This window comes from Hemiscyllium ocellatum, chromosome 21 (assembly GCF_020745735.1).
Source record: "Hemiscyllium ocellatum isolate sHemOce1 chromosome 21, sHemOce1.pat.X.cur, whole genome shotgun sequence".
NCBI classification, from domain to species: domain Eukaryota; kingdom Metazoa; phylum Chordata; class Chondrichthyes; order Orectolobiformes; family Hemiscylliidae; genus Hemiscyllium; species Hemiscyllium ocellatum.
This window is the reverse complement of record NC_083421.1, coordinates 46359099-46382425: the sequence shown is the minus strand read 5'-3', so window position 1 is coordinate 46382425 and position 23327 is coordinate 46359099. Positions and strand designations below refer to the sequence as shown.

Below are 23327 nucleotides of genomic sequence, written 5' to 3'. Positions count from 1 at the left end.
TAAAGTTTTCAAAATACATATGAGAAATACTCAAACTATCTGATTTTTCAGACCCAGGTTGATAGAAAGTATATAAATGGATCAGGTTTATACTTAATAAGAAATTGCTGTTTGTTATAGGCCATGAAATTCTATCAAAAGGTAAACAATTAAACTAAATTAAGTCAACTGCACACATTGAAACTCAACCCTTTATAAACTCACCATATACATACACACAGACAAACATAAGCCAGGGAAAAATTATATGAAGGGAGAAAAAAACTAGGAAAATAGTTCTGTAGTCCTTGTTCACGAGATCTGTTGGGTTGGCTCTTGCTGATCTGAAGGTTTCTCCTTGACGTTCCATTTTCGGAATGCTTCCACTGGTTAGAGAGAGGCACAAGGTGACTGTTTCAGTTATGACTTATCCAATTCAAAAGTCACTACTTTCTGCATCTGCTGAAGGAAAGATAAGCTTGCTGTCTTCAGTTTTAAAGTGGCTAACTGCAGAGAAATTACAGAGTGTTTCTTTGGCTGCTGCAGACCTCCTGGTTTCTTTGCTCGTCTAATTCTCCTCCCTATTGTCTCCCTTTCAGTCCAAGCTGTTCAGCTAACTGACAGTCATTTTGTTTTTGGCAGGAGGAAACCCTTTGTTTATTGAAACTTGATCCCTAGTCCACAAACAAATCAACCTCACTTCAGAGAACAGTGTTCCAATTCATCTGCAGATTGCTGGAATCCACAGCTACACACAGTTCACAATAGCTATCAAATTCCTTACTTGCAAAGCATGCAGCCACCCTTGGAAATACTTTATTTTAAACAGTTTCTTACTTTCAGTCCACAGTTTTTAAAAAGCACAAAATTAAAAAGGCATGATCTTTACAAATATGTTACTAAGTAACCAACTGTGAAATTCTACACAAAAGTAGCTTGAGTATACGAATTCAGCAAAAGCAGAACAAGAATCGATTCAATTTTGATGATTGCTTTCCACACCGTAGGGAATCTAATGTCCAAGACCATAATTTCCTGTTGACCAATAATCTTTTTTTACATTGAAGCAGGATCCAAGGGAGATAAGTTTCAAATAGATAATTTGATACCTGTAAACCACTCTAAATCAATGCATAGCATAGCAGAAATACTCATTTAAGCTCAATGTCCTATTATTTTAAACTTGATACATGGTGAAATTTAGTATTTTTGGTCATTTGTTTGCATTGGGTTGAGTTGGAAAATATAAACCCTAACTTTTCAAGTATTGTATCTACAGTTTCTACACCATTAGCATGAAGTTTCTCATTCTCATTATTTGCTGACTTTTTTTTTGTTCCAGGGCATCAGTATCGGCTTGAGAAGCAAAGTGAACCTAATGTAGCTGTAGATTTAGATCGTACCTTAGAGAGTCAGAGCACTTTGGAATTCTGTCTGGTCAGAGAGTACAGTAAGTTTGAACTTTTAACTTTTGAACAAACTTATTTTGCTGACATATATTTTGAAAATTACTACTTATAAATACGTGTATTTGAAATGTTTGTCTATTGCTTAGCAAAAATACTGAAGATTTGGCATATGTGCATTATGTACTTTTTAAAATATTTGCTAATATTAAAAAAAATACAGATATCAGGTCTTGATAACTGACATTGAGATTCCATATTTACTTGAGTAATCAATCTCATGTAAAAGTCGACTTTCCAGTTTTGGTCAAAAAAGTCTGTAATTTTCAAAATATTTCTCATAAAAGTCGACCTCAGTTCTTCACAGTAACGGATCGACATTGTGAGCCGACCATCCCGCTCCGTTCAGCTGTCGAACACTGCTTCGGGCATCCAGTTTGCCGGCTGTTGCGTTCTGCTTCGAGTTTCCAGAGTTACAGTAATTCGTTGTTTTCTTGATTCATTTAGAGATCATTTGGGCTTCTGCTATTGATACAGTATGAATTTTGATGGACATAAATTTCACCCCCTCAAAAGTAGTATCCATATAATAGTCGATCCATAAATTTAACTTTAAAAAGTGGTCAAACAAATTTGACTAATGCTTGAGTATATATGATAAAATATTAAATGTCTCTTTGCAGCTGATAAGATTGCAAGGAGCACATTCCTTGATAGTCTTTTATAAAAATGGAAAATTTGAAGAAAATGTTGGCAGAACCTAACTGCACTCCTTATCTATTATATTTCAACATGCCAGGAAAAATGTAGTATTAGCAATTTCAGTTTTGCAATAAGCAACTTCCATTTGGTTAATTCTAAAATCCTGTATCTAAATTCTTACACTAACCATTACAGTGTGTTCTTGGTTTCTGACTTGTAATCTGAATAACTTGTTTTAAAAAAGTTAATAATTTACTTTTAGCTCAAAAGCGATGTTGGTGAAAGCATATGTCATTGATTTTAGGACACAAAAATACCATTGATATTTTTCGCATTTTGAGTAAGAACAAATCTTGAATGAGGGAGCTTGGCTTCAATAACCCTTTAAAAACCTAAATCTTGCAAAGAATTATGATTAACCTTGTTTACTGACTTTATTTCTTCTCTTTAGCTTCAGTCACTGAGTACCGATTACTACTTTGGTGAAACTGAGGAGGGGGAATTACTGAGCTTGGCATTGAGGGAGTTAAATTAGGATATATGGTTGAAAAATAAGATTTTTGAAAAATGTTTTCTTTGAATTGACTGTGTCTATTTCAAGCTCCTGGCTTCAGTTATTCTTTTTCCTGTCTCTGGCCTCCACAAACCCAAACCAATTCCTCTGAAACAACTATAATAGTTCCCATTCAAATGCACATGTAATTCAGGAAATAAGTGACCATTAGGATTTTGAAGTTGATTTCTTTTTTCTGCCTAGATTTGAAAAGCTGCTGATCTCTCAACTTTCTAGTTAAATAATCTGTAGAAATTGAGACATACATATATTCTTGGAAATTTTCAATCTGATTCTTCTTCAGTTTCATTAGCTTGTTTTACCAGATAACAATCCAGTCAAAAGTGAATTTGTGGTCATCTTTTCAATGCTGATACTTTGGTTATATCTTTAAATTTCATTAAATTTTAAGTAGAAAAGTCATGCATTTATAGCCAGTTATAAATTATGCATTTTACGAATTATGAATTAAATGACACCTGATGCTTAGTTTGAAACCATTTGGGAATTTTAGATTTTAAGGATTTTCTTTACTGTGGTCCTGCTATTGTAGTTTTAAAATAAGAACATGTCTCTCCTTTTAGATGGTCATTGCAGATTGTTTTATTGTCAAAATGTCACCCCCTGCAGAATATCCAGAGCATTTGCTTTTTCCACATTCTGCATTTGCAGTAGAATTTTTAGATTGAGCATGCACTTCAACTTTTATTTTCCCTAAATAACTAATTTGGTAATGGTGCATGTCTTCATTTCTTCAACACATGCTTTATTTTGGACAGTTACATAAACCTTTGGCAAACTGAGCAAAGCTGTTACTTACTTCGTGATTACAAAATATATAATAATTAACCCATTGCAGGTTTCTCAATTAAGACAAATTTAGAAATACTTTGAATAAATTATTGACATACTAAATGCATGATATTTTTTGATTTTATTGTCTATACCTCGAACAAAATTAAAAATGAAGTATTGCAGTGGTTATTGTATAGCGTTTAACACATACAAACTAAGGTTAAAAGTTACACATTGCAGATCTTCTTAATTTTAAGTCCAAAATAAAAAGATAAAATTGAAAGTTCAAACATAGTCTTTCGTAAATGCTTAGCCACAGTGGGACTGCAGTATGAGCAATCACTTTGAGACCAGAAGTTCACACTGAAGCCACGCTGGGCTAAAGAACAGCCCACTGAAAGACCAGCAGGCCACTGAGAGACAGCTGGACTGGGAGTTGGTCCTGACCGAGAGGCTGCCCCAATGGGTCTGCACTGAGTCCAATGCAGGGAGTCAGTGGTCGGGGAAGAAAGAAGAAAGAGAAGCAAAAAAAAAACAAGAAAAGGAAACTGATGGGTGGATGAGCTCCGTCTGAACCATCTTAGTCTGCCATCGTCTTGAATTGAAACTTCAAAAGTGTCCTTGAAGATTTGTAGAGTCAACAAGTCAAAGAACTAAAGGTTCTTATTCAGGATAGAACAAGTGTGTGAATCCATGGCTGCTTGAAGTTGTCACTCTATTGGAGATCTTTGTGGTGGCATGCTGTTCATGTTGCCCACAATGTGAATTACTTGGTCTCGGCTGAAGATATCTTGGTTGTGAAACAGAAAAGGAACTTCCATTGAGAGAAGGAAGGGTAAAAATTTGGAGGATAGTTGAAGAATGGTACTCATTCTGTTTTATTCATCTTACACTGCCATCACATTTTGACTTTTATTTCCTGTTTGATGTGTCTCTTCCATTAATAAACTGAAGTAGTCTTGCACGAGCTAAGAAAGATTGAAACTACCAATAACAGGGTTTATTAGATGAGGTTTCTGCTTGACAAGTCATTTCATCTTATTTTTGGATTTTGCAAATAGTTAATCATCATATGTTCAAACAGCATTTTGCAAATGCAAGTGTGAAAAGTTCCATTTAAAGTGAAAGTCGCCTGAAGTTAACGTAGAAATAGCCACAAGCGGAGGACAATTGTTTTTTCCCAATCAATCTGAGGCACCATTACAATGGACCAACTTTGCTCTGAACCAACCATACGCCTGTCATTTGATTTCAAGTTCCAGCCCTGACTGTGGGAAGGAGGGCAAGTCCAGTAGCTTGTGGTCTGAGCCAAATCCTGACATCAGCACTTCTGCTTTGTCTCTGGTTCAGCCTACTTCAGACCCCAGTGCAACAGAAGCACCTGGTGAAGGAAGAGGTGAAGCTTCCAAGCTGACTGGAATCTGAGCTTTGCTCTTGCCCAGCATTTCAGATCCAAGCAGTGGGAACCAAGGCAGCTCACTGGTCAGGACACCAGCAGTAATTAGTAGCTGAGACGATGGAGAGAAAGTTGAGTGAGTGTGTCTTGGTAGAGAAATATGCAGACTTTAATTATATTGAGCTGCTCTGGTCTTACGTTACTGTTTTGTTTTCGCTGAAGTCTGAGGCCACCCTAAATTTAAAGCATTCTTTTCCTAATGTTTGTGGAAAATGGGTATTGCTAGCTAGGCAAATCCTGTTGTTCATCTCTGACTGCCCTTCAGAAGGTGGTACAAGTTAATATGAAGTAGTCAGAAAACAGTTTGCGAAGCATTGCCATATTCCTTTTTATTCAGTTTGCATTTACATATCTAACACGATCATATTCTTTTCCTTATTACTGTATTACACATAGCTACTGCATTGAATGCTAAGGCCAGTTAGGTGATTTTATACAATTGCAATGAAAGACAGCCAAGACAGTAGAATATTTAAAAAGGTTAAAAAAAATGTTTCTACTCACTTTCAAGGCCAGTATTCTAATATTTGAAATGCCTGGAAGTATTTGTAATTGAATGCAAGTCAAAAGAACCATTTCTCATCAAACCAAATTCAGTCATTTTTATTTTTAATCACTAATGTTTTATTGTTTTTTGTGTTTCTTTCTTTACCTTGTTGGCCACACTCATCCCTACCAGCTATGAGGAAAATTGAATAAGTTGAGGTTGGTTTTCCTTGGAACAGAGGAGATTGAGAGATGACTTAGAATAAAATAGCAATTTATTGTCGCGTGTTTTTGTACAAAAAAGTACAGCAAAAAGCTTTGTAAGTCCTTATACCTAAATTAATGACAGAAGTCATAAATAATCAAATGAACAAAGTAAAAGGTCTTCACAGTTGCGTTAATGGCTCCTGGCTTTAGGCTACACTGGAAAACTTGGCCAAGACCACCCACCTTGCTCGAATGAGACCTCCATGCTGGGACTCAACCTCTATGCTGGGTTGCTGAAAGATCTGGAAGCCACCTCCATGCTAAGGTGGAATGCTAGAAGCTGGCGAGGAAGACATTGACACTGGGATAGGACCACCACACCCTGAGACCACCCCGTCAGGCGCCTGACCTATGCTACCATGTCTGGCCACTGGAAGCCACCTTGTCACTGGGCCTGGGTCAGGAGAGGACACCTTCTGCCAAAGTCATTAGAAGAAGGCAACGTATCATAATAAATGGAAACATAGAAAGAAAAAAAAAAGATACATAGATGGATTAGATGAACTCTGGGCTCCTGGGCTGAGAAGCCCTTACATTACGCTGCTACTACATTGCCATCTTGAATGAAACAGACTTAATTGAGGTGTATGAAATTAATGGGCTTAAGACTAATAAGAATCCAGAACAAAGTGGAACAACACTCGTAGATGTTATTGGCTTAGTACTCCATAGAGCCTATTAGAACCATTGGACATTTGGTAAATATACCTAACATAATTTCAGTGTGAAGCAAAAATTCTTCTCCACCTCCAAATATTGACATTTTATAGCTCAGGCATGCATGGAGACCTTCTAAAACAGAACTGTCAAAATGCTGCAGAATATAGCTTGGCTTCAGTAAACATTGCTGAGAGTCTTAAAAAGATAGTGCAAACGTTTGTCTTTCAGTTTGTAACACTGTTACTATTCAAATCAAATTACTGTTAATTTATTAAGATTGGTCATAAGGCTTCACATCAGTATTGCATGTAGTGGAAGATCAATTTAATATAAAATTCAGTTGGGGAGTTGATACAAGCAATTTGTTTAATTACAGGTAATAGCTGTGCTTCAATATGGTAATTCAATTATAGTAACAACTGAACTATTGTGTGGGTGGCATCTTTGCTAGCTTAAACATGTATCATCACTGTTTTAAAGTGTGTGTTAGGATCAGTGGTTGGCACAAAATAACCACTGGGTGCCATGGTAAGCATTTAACACAAGGGGTCTGTCACATGATGTGTGTTGTTTACATCGCATGAAGGGCAGAATATGAATTCATTGAAATGTTTCTTCAGGTTAATTGCTATACCAAAAGTATATAGTTGATCTGATATTGGCTCTTGAAAAGCTGCTTATTTGCACTATTTTTATGTATAATGTATCATTTAAGGTCAGAGGTAAGTTTAAATTTGTTTCTACTTCTGCTTTAGATGCATTGACATCACAGACTCCTTCTGTACTCTGCCGATATTTATATGGTAGAAACTAGCTATTAGATCTCCTGAAATAGTAGCTTATAGTGGGGAGTAATCTAAAGATGCACTTGAAGATTCCAAGCGAAGGGGCTGTGACTGCTTTTTCAAGTATGAGGTTGTCCTTGGCAAGTGAGATTGCTGATGTATGAAGATTAGTTTGGAGGAGTGAAATTTACTAAATAAGTTTTTATTGCCATTCCATTGTGAGGGATCTAATGAAATGGAGAGTTCACTGAAAACCATCCTCCCAGAATAGGACAAGTACGTATCTTCGTTTTTTTCAATTTGTGTTCAGAAAAGAATTTCACTTAAGTAGGCTGCCGATATTTATGCAACACCAGTCATCTGATGGCTGAACCTTATTCTTATTCCAACATTCAAGCTGTTTCTCACTTTGTTGGATTGTTTATATTATTTGATCAATAGTATCATTAGTGCTTCTCTGAATGTTTTGCTTGTGTTTCTTGTCTTTTCCAAATTCACAACCTTATTGGTTCCTATCCCCAGTCACTGATGTGTTGATGTCATCATCAAACATCATTAAACTTTGAAGGTAAATTGGCAAGTAGTATTAAAACAAATGGCCAGATCTGATGTAAATATAAGACAATTAAGCTAAAGACTGATAAGTCCCCCCGACATGATGGGTTGCGTCCATAGATATTAATGGAAATAGCTACAGACATTGTGGCTGCACTGGTAGTAATATTCCAAGTATCCTTGGTTTCTGAAAATGACCCAGAGGACTGAAAAACTGACAACATAACACCCTTCTTTATAAAGGGAAGAAGACCAAGGCTATAGGTAAATGTAGGCCACTTAGCTTAACATCTGTCATTGGGAAGATGTTATAATCTGTGAGAAAAGATGTAATAGCAAGCATCTTGAAATGTATCATGTAATCTAGCAGAGTCAGCATGGCTTCATGAAGCCAGCATGGAAATCATGCCTGACAGATTTGATAATTTTTTTGAGCAACAAGCAAGGTAAATGAAAGACAACCACTAGATGTAATATATTTGAATTTATAAAAGGTGTTCAATAGGGTGCCTCACATAAGGCTGCCTAGTAAGATAGGAGCCGATGGTGTTAGCATTAGTATATTAGCAGAGAGAGATATGGAAGACATTTTTAAGATGGCAATCTGCAACTGGTATAGTGCCGTGGGGATCATTGTTGGGGCCACAGTTGTTTACAGCAAATATTTATAACATGAGCAGTAAAATGCACTCTTGCAAAATAAAATAGGAAAACAAGTGGTGAAGGTGACACAGTTGATAAAGGGGGTGTAAGCAGGTTGAATGAATGGGCAAACATTTGCCAGATGTAAGAAAATGAGGTTATGCACTTTCATAGGAAGAGTAGAATCGCTGAATATTATTTTGGTAGAAAAGGTTGCAAAAGTCGCAGCACAGACAGATTTGTGAGAAGTCAACCATGAATCAGAGAAGGTTAGCATACAGGTTCAACAGATAATAGAGAAAGCAATTGGAATGTGAATTCTTGACTAAAACTATACAAGGCATTAGTTAGACCTCACCCAGAATGTGAACAGTTTTAGCCCCCTTATCTAAGGCAAGATGTACTGGCATTGGGCGGAGTCCAGAGAAGGTTCCCAGAGATAGGTTGATCCAGGGCCTGGAAGGATTTAATTAAGAATAAAAGTTGAGTAAATTGTGTCTGAACTCGTGTTTAGAGGAATAAAAAGGCGACCATATTGAAACATATAAGATTCTTAGGGGTCTTGACAGGATAGATACTAAGATATTGTGTCCTTTTATGGGAAGGTCCGGGACTGTAGGGCGTAATATCGGAAGAAGAGGTTGCCGCTTTAAGGCAAATTTGAGGAGGAATTTCTTCGCTGAGAGGATCTTAATGTGTGGAATTCTTTACCCTAGAGGGCTATAGAGGGTAGAATGTTAAAGTTATTCAAAACTTTACAGATTATGGACTAAGAGTTATAATAGGAAAACCAAAAATTGATAAAAATTATCAGAAAAACCATGTTCTCGTTGAATGGCGGACCAGACTCAAAAGGCCAAATAGCCCCTTTCTGCTCCTATGTCTTAAGGTCTTATTATTTCTGAATTTTTCAGGACTTCTGTTGGACTTTATACTCTAGAGTATTAGTCTTGTCACTTTATTTCATTTTATGACTTCAAGAAACAGTGCACTACTGAACCAGAAATACATCTTGGAAAAGGAATCCTTTTTTGCTTTGGCTGTGGAGAGGCTATTTTTCTTATTTTCTTTCTCCAACTACTTGGCAACTAAAGTTGGCTGTTGCACTGTTCTTAAATTTCAAGTTGCTTTCCACAGATCATTCTGAGGACCACCAGGAGATTAATCTTTCTGCTTTTGTTTTTCTTAAATGCTTCCCTGCAATATAACTGATGGGAACAGAGAAATTAAGATGATAAAACTAATAAATATGTTGGATATTTTTGTTGTTCTGTTGAGCTATTCCATAAATTGCACAGTTTAAAGCTGGTATTAAATTCCAATTATCTGGAAATGTGCAGCAACTACATTGTGTAAACTGGTGTAATTATTTTAGAATTAGAAAGCTAACTATAAATTTAACATTTATCTAGTTTTTAAAAATATGCTGCATACTCATAATATTTTTAATAAAAACTAAAGTACAAAGTAACTTCAGTTTAAACTTTCGTATGCATGGAAACTAAAGGCAGACTTAATTAAATAAAATGAAATCATAGAACAGGTGTTATGTAGTTCTGAAAGGCTTTCCAGTTGTGTCAGAATACTTGTATATTTCCAGTGATAAGTAACTATATGCTGTTTTCTTTCTGCATTAAAGAAGTTGCTTATACTGAAAACAAAGGAGCAAAGGTATAATATGTCAACTCTTCACAGTCAGACTTTAGAAAACACACAGAACAGATACAGGATAAGTACAGTATGGGAGCTCTGTAGTCTGTGGTATTAATGAAACGTAAACTGAATTATGTAAGTTCTACTAGTGCTTAAGGAAAGATTGCATCTCCTATAATGGACGATAGTTGTCCATTTTAGTTCATTTAGTAAATATTTTCAAGATTACAGAGGTATTCCACAACACATTAAATGAAAATGGTATATCAATGTGCACAGTTAGACTCTTGTTTGTGGTCAACTAAAAGGTCATTTTTGAAGACAGAATGATCTTGTCAGGGTACATTCAGTTTAAAACTAGTAATCTCAACTCAATAATATCTATAGAGTCAAAGAGTCATAGAGATGTACAGTGTGGTCCAACTAGTCCATTCTGACCAGATATCCCAACCTAATTTAGTCCCATTTGCCAGCACTTGGCCCATATCCCTCTCAACCCTTCCAATTCATATCCTCTCCAGATGCCTTTTAAATGTCGCAATTGTACCAACCTCCGCCACTTCCTCTAGCAGCTCATTCCATATACGCAGCACCGTTTGCATGACAAAGTTGCCCCTCGGGTCACTTTTATATCTTTCCCCTCTCACCCTCTAGTTCTGGACTCCTCCACCCCAGGGAAAACACTTTGTCTATTTATCCTATCCATGCCCCTCATGATTTTATAAACCTCCATGAGGTTGCCCTTCAGCCTTCAAGGCTTCAGGGAAAACAGCTGCAGCCTATTCTACCTATCCCTATAGCTCAAATCCTCCAACCCTGGCAACATCTTTGTAAGTCTTTTCTGAACCCTTTCCATTTCACAACATCCTTCCGATAGAAAGGAGACTAGAGTTGAATGCAATATTCCAAAAGTGGCTGAACAAACAGTCCTACCTTGTGTTCTGTTTTGTTCCTGCCTGCCCTGACTGTTTGACTTGCTTCTTTTCTCAACTGTACCAGTCTCAGATTGATCTCTTTCCTCACTACCTCCCTGGGTCCCACCGCCCCACCTTACTAGTTTAAATTCTCCTGAGCTGCTGTCGCAAATCTCATTGCCAGAATACTCATCTCCTTCCAATTCAGGTGCAATCTATCCTTCTTGTAAGATCACTTCTACCCCAGAAGAGATTCCAATGATCCAAAAATATGAATCCTTCTCTCATATACCAGCTCCTCAGGCACGCATTCATCTGCTCTATCCTCCTATTCCTTCCCTCAGTAGTTCGTAGCACCGGGAGTAATCCAGATATTACTACCATCGAAGACCTCCTTTTTGAATTCCTGCCTATCATTCTGTAACCTCCCTTCTGAATCTCATCCTTTTCCCTTGCTGTGTCATTGTTACCAATGTGTACAATGACCTCCTGTTGGTCGCTCTCCCCTATGAGAACATTTTTGCACTCTCTCTGTAACATCCTTGGTCCTGGCACCAGGGAGACAACACACTATTCAAATTTTTGTTGCTGGCAGCAGAAACATCTGTGCTTTTGACTAGAGAGACCCCTATCATAATTGATCTTTTGGAACCCTACATACCCCTCATTGCATTCGATCATACCAGAAACTTTGCTGTTCATGCTGTGTTCCCCAGAAAATCCATTATCCCCTACATTTTCCAAAACAGAATACTTGTTTGAAATGGGGATAGCCACAGAAGACTCCTGTACTACCTACCTTTCCTGCCTTTCTTGCAGTTAACCCATCTACCTGACCTGTATCTGCGCCTTTTCTCCCTTCCTCTAACTGCTATCCATCGCATCCCCTAGTCCTTGTAAATTCCTCATTGCCTCTGACTGTCGCTCCAACTGATCCATTCAATCTGATAGGATTCGCAACTAATGACACTTATTGCTGATATAATCCTCAGTAACCTGTAAACTCAAAACTCCCACATCTGTCAAGAAGAGCATATCACTCTACTATCAGCTATTTTGTTCCTTTCAATCTACAGACCCAGAAAACAGACCCATGTCTTATTGCTGTACAAACACTGCTCCAGGCTAACTTAATACTTCTCACATTTTTAAAATTTAACCAAGTGAGAGATCCCAATAAAAACATATAATCAAGAAAGAACCCACTCTACTCACTATTGTAGATTTACAGCAAGGCTGTACTTAAAACTAAACACTTGTCTGTTTCTGTGCTGTGACCACTCCCAAACAGATTCCGCCAGGATCAGTTGTGAATTTCACTGTTTAAGTTTTCCTAGACACACTCCGATGTCCAACAGCAATGCGTTAATTCAAACAGCAAAGGCAGTAACTGCACCTTTCCCTTTAATGATACTGCAATTAAATGATTTCCAAATCCGAAGGTGATAATCCCACTATGATTAGTGGAGCGCTATCAATGAAGAATGGCCAGCTGACAGGATTGTTCAGCAGGTAAACAGTGTTAGGAGTTTATGAAATAAGAACAGAAGCGACCATTCAGTCCCTCTAATACACACCACCGTTCAAAAAGACCCCATGATTAATCTGTTTGTATTTTGAATTGCACACTTCCTTCTCGCACCCACCTCTTCAAAATTTTTGTTTCTCTTCCCTATCTACCCCTTAAAATTATTTGATGATCCTGATTCCACTGCCTTAGGCTTAAAGAATACAGAACAGGGTCTTCAGCCCATTGAGTCTGCCCCACCAAAACTGTTCTAAATCTACATTAGTCATACTTTCTAGCATTAACCCATAGCCTTGGATGTTATGTCATTACAAGTGCTCATCCAAGTATTTTTTTTAAAAGGTTGTGAGGTTACATCCTCAACTGTCCTCCAAAGCAGTGCATTCCCTCTGGATAAAACAGTTTTTCCTTGTATCTCTTCTATACCTCCTGCCTTCCACCTTAAGTATGCCCCTTGTTACTGACCGTTCAATAAAAGAGGAAAATCTACTTTGAAGTGCTCTGCCTCAGGAACGTAGATATAAAGTAACACAACCCTCAAATAAAGTTTCTTTTAATTTCTATCCTAAAAGAGCAGCCCCTAACTTTAAAACCATGCCCCTTAGTTCAGACTCATCCACATGAGGCAGCATCTTTTCCATGTCCAATTTATCAATACCTTCAGGATCGAATGCCTTCAGTCAAGTGTCCTTTTATTGTTTTTGAACTTGAGTGAAAATAAGCCCTGTCCATCCAACCTGTCCTCATTAGATAAATTCCTCATTCCAGCTCTCTAGTAAAGCTCCTCTGAACCAACTCCAACACATTTACAATCTTTCTTTAAAAAGCTGCGCACAGTGATATCACTCAAAGAAATGTGTAACAGATTTTTGAATTACAGTTGCCCAAAATAAAGCATCAAATTGCTGACTTCAACCAGTCAAGATTTAGGGGTCTTTTCTCAGGCTGTTTGTGGGGATGTCTGTGAAGAATGTCCCAAAAAATGACATGAACTCGTAACCCAGCTATCTTCCAGCATTCCCTCGACAAGTTTGAAAGAAAGGAAGGAATCCCTCTGAAAATGTTGGTAATTAATTAAATGGTTAATGTTGTACAGCCAATTTAACCTTGAATCCTGAACTTAACAGCCAAGAACATGATTCCCAATCTATCAGCGACTCGTTAAGAGCAATGACGTGAGTGCACAGCGCAAAGAGCTTCTTCAGTGAAGCTGACAAGCTATGAAGACTTAAATCAGTTACACTGAAGAAAGCTGGCCATGGTCATTTGAGACTGTTGATAAAAGCTCTTCTTACAGAGAGTACTTGGAAAGTGTTTCACCCATCCAACATTTCACCCCTTAAGCTCTATTTCACCTGCTGTCAGTCACCTTGACAACAAGGGAGCAGCTTATGCAGTTCCACCTTTAGGCTTTCAAAGTCAATCATTACTGACATCAGCAGCATTGTGGGACAAGGTTTCCCTCTTAATGGATGAGGTAGGCATATATTGTTAATGGCTGACAAAGCTCTTCTTTCTATTCAAGTAATTGCTACACTTTTTTCAAAAAAATATATGAAGAGGAGGTGGGAATATCACCTCAATCTCTATGTTGCAATTCTCTTTCTTTGCACAGCTGTAATACTTCACTTTTTTTTCTAAATTTATTATGTATACTATATCCCAGTACTCATCACTCAATTTCCGTTCTCATTTTAGTGAACCTTTATAATTAACTATTTATTAAAAATCTATTCATTCCTGGGATGTGTTACTGACAAAAACAGCATTTGTTGCCCATCACAAATTGCTCCTTGTGTCACCACATCGTGAACGACACTGCTGTTGTGGAAGAAAATTCCATGTTTTTGACCCAGCAGCAGTGAAAGAAAGGGATTGTGTATGGGTTGGAACTTTCAGGTGGTGACTTAATTGTATGTATGTTGTTCTTGTCCTTCTAGAGGACAGAGGTTGCATGTTTTGAACGTACTGTCAAAAGAGTCTTGAGTTAATTTTGAAAATGCCTTTCTTCCAATGGCAATTTGGGCAAAACTGAGTGGGAGTAGTTATATCCATTTCTTCCAGCTTCCAAAGCATTTGATCAGTTTTCTAGTCCTAGGAACAATATAAGATGTATTTAGTAACTGCTAGTGTGTAGTTCTTCAGTATTATTAAACTAACAGACTAAATATGATGAATCATTTGTATTTGGAAAAGCACTGAATCTAAGCAACAAAAACCTTCAACATATCATAAAGCTGAAGCGGGTTTCTAGATATACCTATCCATAGAGCTGTGGCATTTATTAGGTGAGAATTCTAATGCATCCAGGCTATTGAATCAAATTTTATTACAAGCAAGTAATGAAAGTGCAATAGTTAACACAATTTCAGACTGTCATAACCTATTCCCTTTTAAAAACTGATCACTAAACAAGTAGTGATCTACCTGGAGACATCAAATTGAGCAGGAGCCAAGAGATTTTGCCTCTCCATGCACTTAATGTAGAATTTTGGGTTGGAATTTGATGTGTGGGCAGAATTATTATTGGTGGCATTCTTAGGAAATCATCCCTTTTCATGGAATATCAGCTCTTTCTCCAAGACATCAGTACACTTATCAGAAATAATGGCCATAAAAATTTCTAACTTGTTTTCCAAGACGTTAGGAAAATAAAGAAGTATTATGGAATTGTTGAATGTAAAAGGAATAAAGATGACTAAGACTAATACCCAAGGACCAATAAGAATTCACTTATCTGTGGTGATAGTCCCATTGAGAGCCACCATAGGTAGAAATGCATAAATTAACCTTTGATGCCACAATATCCTTCCAAAAGTGAGGTTCTGCTTATGCACAGCTTATAAATGTAAAAATAAATTCTAATTAAGTCAGCACGCTGTGTTTTGAAAACAATCAAATTCATTCTTTGGCATCCAACATGACAGACCTCGTCAAATTGCTCCTGTGTCTCTCTGGTGTGGCATCATTCTAAGAATTCCTCTTTAATAGGACTTGGCTATTTAAGTTTCAAAATCATCTCACCATAATTAAGCTTCATCTCCTTCCAATGAATTGAAATATCCATGTCTTTTAAATTATCTAATGACAGTTTGTGCATTACTGGCATCGCACAATATGATAAATTCATCAGGTGGGGCAAGTCACGTTTTTCAATTCTTTGTGAAGGTTTTGTTTCTTCTTCAACCATCCCACTATTCAACTTGGTGCAAACCTGATGTATGGCTGTCATTTTGAGGCACCTATCCACAGATTGAGCTTTGAACACTAAACCCTCAGGTATAACAATAATTGAGGTGCTAGTACTTTATCTTGTAATTGCATTGCTAATATAGGACCTAAACATGCCTCACATGAATAAGCTGCATTGCTTACAGAGACCAGGAGGGTGTGTATTCACATATTATCAAAGGACATCCTTCCTCTTTCCTCAATCACCAATTGTTACTATGGATGTGGACAAAACTTTTAAAAGGGATTTTCAGCATGTTTTAATTTTGAAAATTGCCATGAACTGCAATTTTTCTGCCTTGGCCATAGAGGCTGCTACCACTTTGATTTTGTTTCTCATGTCCTGTGGTTTTTACTAGAACCATTTGCAAAGCTTTTGCACATATAAAATTTATTGGTGGTTATCTGTGTTTTCAATGGGGTGTAATGGATAGTCTTGGCTTAGTCCCTGTCTGATATGTTGCAAGAAACTAGTAACTTTGTGATCAAGATCTTTGTGTATTTTCCTTGGTTTATGTTATGTTTTGGTGTAATACTTGATACTATTGTTAAATAAAGCGGCAGCATCAACCAGCTATTGATCTGCAAACTTCGCTAGACTCCAGATTTTGTTAGATTAGATTAGATTCCCTACAGTATGGAAACAGGCCCTTTGGCCTAACAAGTCCATACTGACTCTCAGAAGAGTAACCCACCCAGACCCATTCCCCTACCCTATATTTATCCCTGACCAATGCACCTAATACTATGGGCAATTTAGCATGGTCAATTCAACTGACGTGCACATCTTTTGAATTATGGGAGGAAACCAGAGCACCCAGAGAAAACCCACGCAGATCCGCGGAGAATGTGTATACAGACAGTCATCTAAGGCGGGAATCAAACCTGGTCTCTGGTGCTGTGAGGCAGCAGTGCTTACCACTGAGCCACCATACCGCCCCATTTGATTTGCGCTTTGCATGTTTGGAGATTATTTTTGAGGATTCACTGTGATATATCTTTCTTAAGGTCAGGCCAGTAGTTTATCCCAGTACTGATTATTATTGGTTTGGGCATCATTCTCAAAACACATTCCTCTTCCTCCGATGCTGTCTTTTGTTTTTTTTTAAAATAACATTGAACCCTGTCCCTGCAGCGCAGTTGTTTAATGAGTTAGTAAATGACATAACTTGAAACCAGCTTCATACTTGATTCTTTTTGCCAGGCGAGTCATTTATGTTTGTTACTTGCAATGTGTGATCTGTGTGTAAACTCTCTCACATCACCTTGCTAAGACCCATTATTACTGTCTTCAACCCATGTGCTGATTTAAAAGGTTATAAAAATATTTATTTCTTTGGAAAGCTGAGGCTGACTCACGCAGTTATAGCATGTCAGTGGAAAAAGGCAGTCAGTATATGCACTAAGCATGAGCCTAAGCATTCTTTTTGCTGCCAAGAAGTTGATATTGTCTTAATGCACTGATGTGCCACCAACTGTGGCAATTTATTTTTTAAATGTTAACACTATCAAGGCCAGCATGTATTACCCATCCCTAATTGCCCTTGAGAAGATCGTGGTAGGTAGCCTTCGCAGACCATTGCAATCCTTGAGATGTAGACATTCCAGAATTTTGACTGAGAGATGATGAAAGAACAACAGTATAGTTCTGAGTCAAGATGTTGAATGGTTTGGAGAGAAATTCTGCTGCCCACATTATCCTGGTGGCAGAGGATGATTTTCGAAGATGCTGTTGAGGGACTCTTGACAAATTTCTGTTGTGAAATTTGTAAATGATGCACACTGCTAACACATTGGAGGGCATAATTCAAGGTAAGATGAAGGTAGGGAAGGATGTACCAATCAAGCAAACTGCATTTTCCTGGATTGTGTTTAGCTTCTTGAGTATTGTTGTAGTCATTTGAGCAAGTGTTCTATTAAACACTTAATTTATGCATTTTAATGGTAAATTTTAGGATTGGAGTTTTAGATTTACAGCAGTTGGAACAGTGGGTGGCACAGTGGTTAGCACTACTGCCTCTCAGCGCCAGACACCCGGGTTCAATTCCTGCCTCAGGCGACTGACTGTGTGGAGTTTGCACATTCTCCCTGTGTCTGCGTGGGTTTCCTCCGGGTGCTCCGGTTTCCTCCCACAGTCCAAAAATGTGCAGGGTTGCTGATTTAAATTAGGTAATTTAAATTATTTTCCAACGTCTTAGGTCGGCACGGTGGCTCAGTGGTTAGCACTGCCGCCTCTCAGCACCAGGGTCCCAGGTTCGATTCCAGCCTCAGGTGACTGTCTGTGTGGAGTTTACACCTTCTCCCCGTGTCTGTGTGGGTTTCCTTTCGGTGCTCTGGTTTTCCTCCCACAGTCCAATGGATGTGCAGGGTAGCTGAATTGGCCATGCTAAATTGCCCATAGTGTTAGGTGCATTATTCAGAGGGAAATGGGTTTGGCTGTATTACTCTTTGGAGGGTCAGTGTGGACTGATTGGGCCAAAGGGCCTGTTTCCACACTATAGGGAATCTAATCATAAAGCCAAAAGGGTATCATCCCAACAAGTCGTTACTTCCAGAGTTCAGAAACTGAGAACTACTACAACTATTTCAAGCATATTTTCTGCAGAGAGCCCTTGCATTATGTTGTGCGGGAGGCCAACAAAATCAAAAGGAGACATGCCAATTGCAGCTTTACAGCCAGGATCAACAGTCCACTGAAGATTGATACAGGTGCATTGTAACACCATTGATTACTCAAGGTTGGATAGCGGTAGAGCCTTGAAAATAGTCTTCAAGACCAATAAAGACTTATATCAATGTAGCACCTTTTATAAAAGAAAATATCCAGGAGTCTTTCAGAAGAGCAAGAACTAGTGGAATGGTGCACCGATACTATACACTTCCAAACAGCCTGATTTTAAACCTACTTGTCATGGTTACAATGGGTTTCTTTTTGTGTTGTGGTTGATAGCTGCAAGTTACAATAGTTTGAAAATCTTTTAGGATGTATATAGTGAAAGAGCAAATTTTTGTGAATGGATTGTCACTTTAGTGATGTCATGAAGTCAGAAGCATCTGTAAGTAATACTTCTGATTCCCCCGAGTGTTATTGGTCAGTGATTTTAGAACATGTTTTTATTCAGAGTGTAGATCTTTTTATATTCAGAATTTTGTCATGAATTAATCCAAATGAAATATTGGTGTATGAGGAAAAGCATTTTATTTCAGTTCAAATTGTTTTACTTAGTAATTTGATATATGAAGTAAAAATCTTCTGATAACATTATCCATTTGTCTCTAGTTGTTGCGTATATTCCTAATTCCAAATTGTAAAATTCATAATGTTGTTTGCTGAAACCGTTGAATGAACTTTGAGGTTCCTAGGAGACAAGCTGGCAATCGTCCATGAATAACAATTCTAGAAAAATGTGACTTGAGTAAATTCCCAAGTGTGTATTTGAGAATCTGGCTGATGGTTGCATGCACTCCCTTTGATTATCAAACCATCACTGAAAGTTCCATATGGTAAACTGAGCATACACTCGTTATGTTCGAGGCTCTAATACTATCCAATCTTAAGGAATCAATCATGTTACAGTGGACCTATATTTACAAACGTTAATCTTTCAAAGGAGTTGTGACTTTGACTACTAAGTTGCAGTTGACAATCACATTTCTGTCTTGATGGCCTCCAGAAAAGAGGCTTCCTGCAGACAATACAACCGAAAATCTGAATAGTTCAACGAATATGTGGACTATGGAACTTACATTCTGAGTGTTGTGTAATCTGCTGGTAACCTAGTACATTACACAACTTGCACAACTTACAAATTAGTCTCTAAATTGTATCACAAGCTTCCATAAAGGTTTATTAACAGCACTATGATTGAACTTTATGATGCATGTTTATTATCCTTGTTTCCTAAGAGTTCCTAAGATTCAACTATAATCAAACCACCTCGTTTGAAAGACATGCACCAGGAATAGTGATCTAATGATGGACAAGAAATTCCCAGTTTCCAGACAATATCCGAACTCTGAATACATGCTTCAAACCAAGAAACCCTATTCTTGACCAACTCGTGTTGAATGATTAAATTGTGTGAATCATAGAAGATTTCATAAACTTATTGAATACTCTCCACTACTTCTGTCAGTAGCAACTTGACTTAGGAAGTAGTTAATGTTCTTGCTTAAGGTAGATTTTTTTTTAAACTCTTAAAAAAACTGATTGTAATAATGAAGATAATATGTAATTTTCGTATAGTAAACTTCAGCATATAGTAAACTTTAAGACAAGTTTAGTTTCTGTTAAAGATTGATTTGTACAGATGGTGATGTCCAGTACAAGTGTTAATGCACTCTGTGACTGATAGTGTGGCACGTGCTCAATTTCATTTTCAAGTGAAAAATTGATGAAATGTGAGAGATTCAAATATTGTATCACTCCCATCAAACGGCTTTCAATACTGGCTCGAGCTGAAGCCTGGGAAGTTTCACAATTGGAGTGGATATAACTTGCTTTCTTGGTTCTTGCTCTGCAGCTTTCTTGATAATTAAGTGATCAAGCAGTCTATAGAGGGTTCTACTTGTGAAGAGGCAAAACTCGACGACTGTTGGGAAATAGGGCAGGATGGATGACAGTGGTTCCAAAACAGTCCCCTACTGGTCCACAGGTACAAGTTCTAAACTGGGGCAAAGCAATTTTGATGGAATTAGACAGATGCTTTCAGGGGTTGATTGGAGTAGTTTGTTTGCAGGCAAAGGGACCTCTGGCAGGTGGGAGGTCTTTGAAAGTGAGTTAGGTAGAGTTCAAGGTCTATATATCCTTGTCAAGGTGAAGGGCAAGGTTGGCAGGAATAGGGACCCTGGATGACAAGAGATATCGAGGCTTTGACCAGAAAAAGGGAGGCGTGGCTCAGTACTGGCAGCTGGGATCAAGGAATCTCTGGAGTTACGCAGGGAATACAGGAGGAAATCAGGAGGGCGAAAAGGGGGCACAAGATAGCCTTGGCTGGGAAGATTAGGGTGAATCCAAAGAGGTATTTAAAGGTAAAAGAATAACTAGAGAGAGAGGACACGATCTCTCAAGGACATGTATGTATACAACCGCAGGAGATGGCTGAGGTTTTCAATAAACATTTCTCCTATGTGTTTACCATGGAGAAAGACATGAAGACTTGGGAAGTTAGTGATAATATCTTGGAGACAATCCGTATCACAGTAGAGGAGGTGTTGGATATATTAGAAAATATGAAGGTGGATAAATCTCTTAGTCCTGTCCAATACATCCAAAAATTGCTGCAAGAGGCTAGAGAAGAAATTGCAGGGGCCCTGACTGATATTTTTGCATCATCATTAGCCACAGGTGTGGTCCCGGAATACTGGAGAGGGTGTTGTGCCACTGTTCAAGAAAGGCTGCAAAGAAAGGCCTGGGAACTATATACCAGTAAGTTTAATATCTGTGGTGGGCATATTACTTGAGAAGATTCTGAGGGGTAAGATGTACATCCATTCGGAAAGACAATTTGATTAGGAACAGTCAGCATAGCTTTGTGAGTGGCAGATCATGCCTCACAAACTTTTCGAGTTCTTCGATGAAGTGACCAGGACAGTTGACGAGGGCAGGGCGATAGACTTAGTCTATATGAATTTCAGTAAGCCCTTTGATAAGGTTCCACATAATGGACTGCTCTGAAAGTTTAGATTACATGGAATCCAGGGTGAGCTGGCAAATTGGATACAAAATTGGCTTGATGGTCAGAAACAGAGAGTAATAGTGGAAGAATGCTTGTCAGACTGAAGGCATGTGACCAGTTGAGTGCCTCAGGTTGGTACTGGGCCCATTACTGTTTGTTATCTATATCAATGATTTGGATGAGAATGTACAAGGCATGATTAGTAAGTTTGCTGATGACACTAAAATAGACGGTATCATGGACTGTGAGGAAGGTTATTAGAAATCGCAGTAGGACCTTAACCATTTGGAGAAATGGGCTGAGAAATGGTGTTTAATATAAATGAGTGGGAGGTCTTGTATTTTGGAAAGTCACATCAAGGGAGGAGTTTCATGGTTGTTGGTTGGGCCTTAAGGATTGTACTGGAACAGAGGAGTCTTGGAGTTCATGTTCACAGTTCTCCGAAAGTGGGGTCACAGATAGACAGGGCAGTAAAGCAGGCTTTTGGCACACTGGCCTTCATCAGTCAGGGCATTGAGTATAAAAGTTGGGAAGTTATGTTGCAGTTATACAGGATGTTGGTGATGCCACATGTGGGAGTATTGTGTTCTGTTTTAGTCATATTGTTACAGGAAAGATGTTATTAAACTAGAAAGAGTGCACAAGAAATTAACATGGCCAAGCTAAGAGGTTTTTCTTTAGAGCGTAGGAGACTGAGGGGATGGCCTTATCGAGGTGTATAAGATCATTAAAGGCATGGATAGGGTGAATGCACTCTGTCTTTTTCTCAGGGTTGGGGAATCGAGAACTAAAGGACATCATTTTTAAGTTGGAGGGGAAAGAATAAAAGGAAACTGGAGAGACCTTTTTTTGCACAGAAGGTGGTATGTGTATTGAATAAGCTGCCAGCAGAAGTGGTAGAGGCAGGTACATTGACAACAGTTAAAAATCATAAGGACAAATACATGGATAGGAAAGGATTAGAAGGATATGGGTCAAGTGTGGGGAAATGGGGTTGTGTGGACAGACATTTTTGGTCAGCATGGACCAGTTTGGGCCAAAAGGGCCTGTCTCCATGCTGTATGACTCTTATTACTCTGTGACTAATTACCTTTGACTTTTTTTTGGGAAAGCTACATGCAAAGGTAGATGCATTTGTTTAAACCTGTTTCATTGTTGATCATGACATTGTTAATATAGAGATACAGAAAGTGCGTGTTTGAAATATCATTCACATCACCTACACAAAGTGCTTGTCAAATTTAAAGAACTAGCAGTAACTCACTGAGCTGCTGAATCAGTTAGATTTTAAAATGTAAAATGAATTGATATGTTGGGTTGAGATATTTTGTTTACTCGTCACCTTTTTATCACTTTCTTAAAGCCCAAGTTGCATCTACCTGTGATTGTTGCTTCTGTGACCCTTGAAATTTTCTTCCATTCGGTCATCTTCAGAAAAGCTGTATGAAGAGTAGTGCCATCAACTGTAAGATGAGGACTCTTTGGAGAAGTTAACACTGACAGGATTAAGAAAGGTGTTGTAGAAATCAGTGAGTGAGTGGTAATAGTTAAGAAATACTGGAAAGGTAAAGACATTAAAATAAAGTAATTATCAAATGATAAAAGAAACTTATGAAGATGCCTGGAAAGCTCAGTGAGAATACCATACTATTCGTTAACCTAAATCTTGCTTCGTGCAAGATTCTGGATAATCCATGTTGGAGGATGAGAAGACTTCTCGCTGTAACTGGCTGCCCCCTTTTTGAGGTATTTTAGGTGTTGGAGGTGATTTTCTCAAATTCCAGGAGCAGCAGTCGCTGTTTTATATGCTGTTGCATTGTTTTGAAACTTTGGAGAAAAAAGAAATCAAAACAACAACACTTTAAAAAGAGAGAAGGACAGACAAACACAGCACATAGTGAGGTCAGTGTTGGAGAGAGAGAGAGAAAGAAACCCATACTGCTAACTGACACAGCAGTGAACCTGCCCAGTTACTGCCTTTGCTGTTTGAATTCATATATCGCTGGACATCGGAGCGCATCAAAGAAAACATAACAA

General features: G+C 38.1%; 1 protein-coding gene across 4 annotated transcripts in view; it reads left to right on the top strand.

Moving 5' to 3' along the window:
* mapkap1 (MAPK associated protein 1) overlaps positions 1-23327 on the top strand; it is a 332586-nt gene that overhangs the window by 235179 nt on the left and 74080 nt on the right. For 3 of the 4 annotated variants that reach the window (XM_060841424.1, XM_060841423.1, XM_060841421.1), the window contains one exon: positions 1322-1429. The exons of the other annotated variant lie outside the window; for it this stretch is intronic. In XM_060841424.1, the coding sequence (XP_060697407.1) occupies positions 1322-1429 (108 nt within the window). The remainder of the gene's footprint in view (positions 1-1321; positions 1430-23327) is intronic. 4 annotated transcript variants of the gene reach the window in all.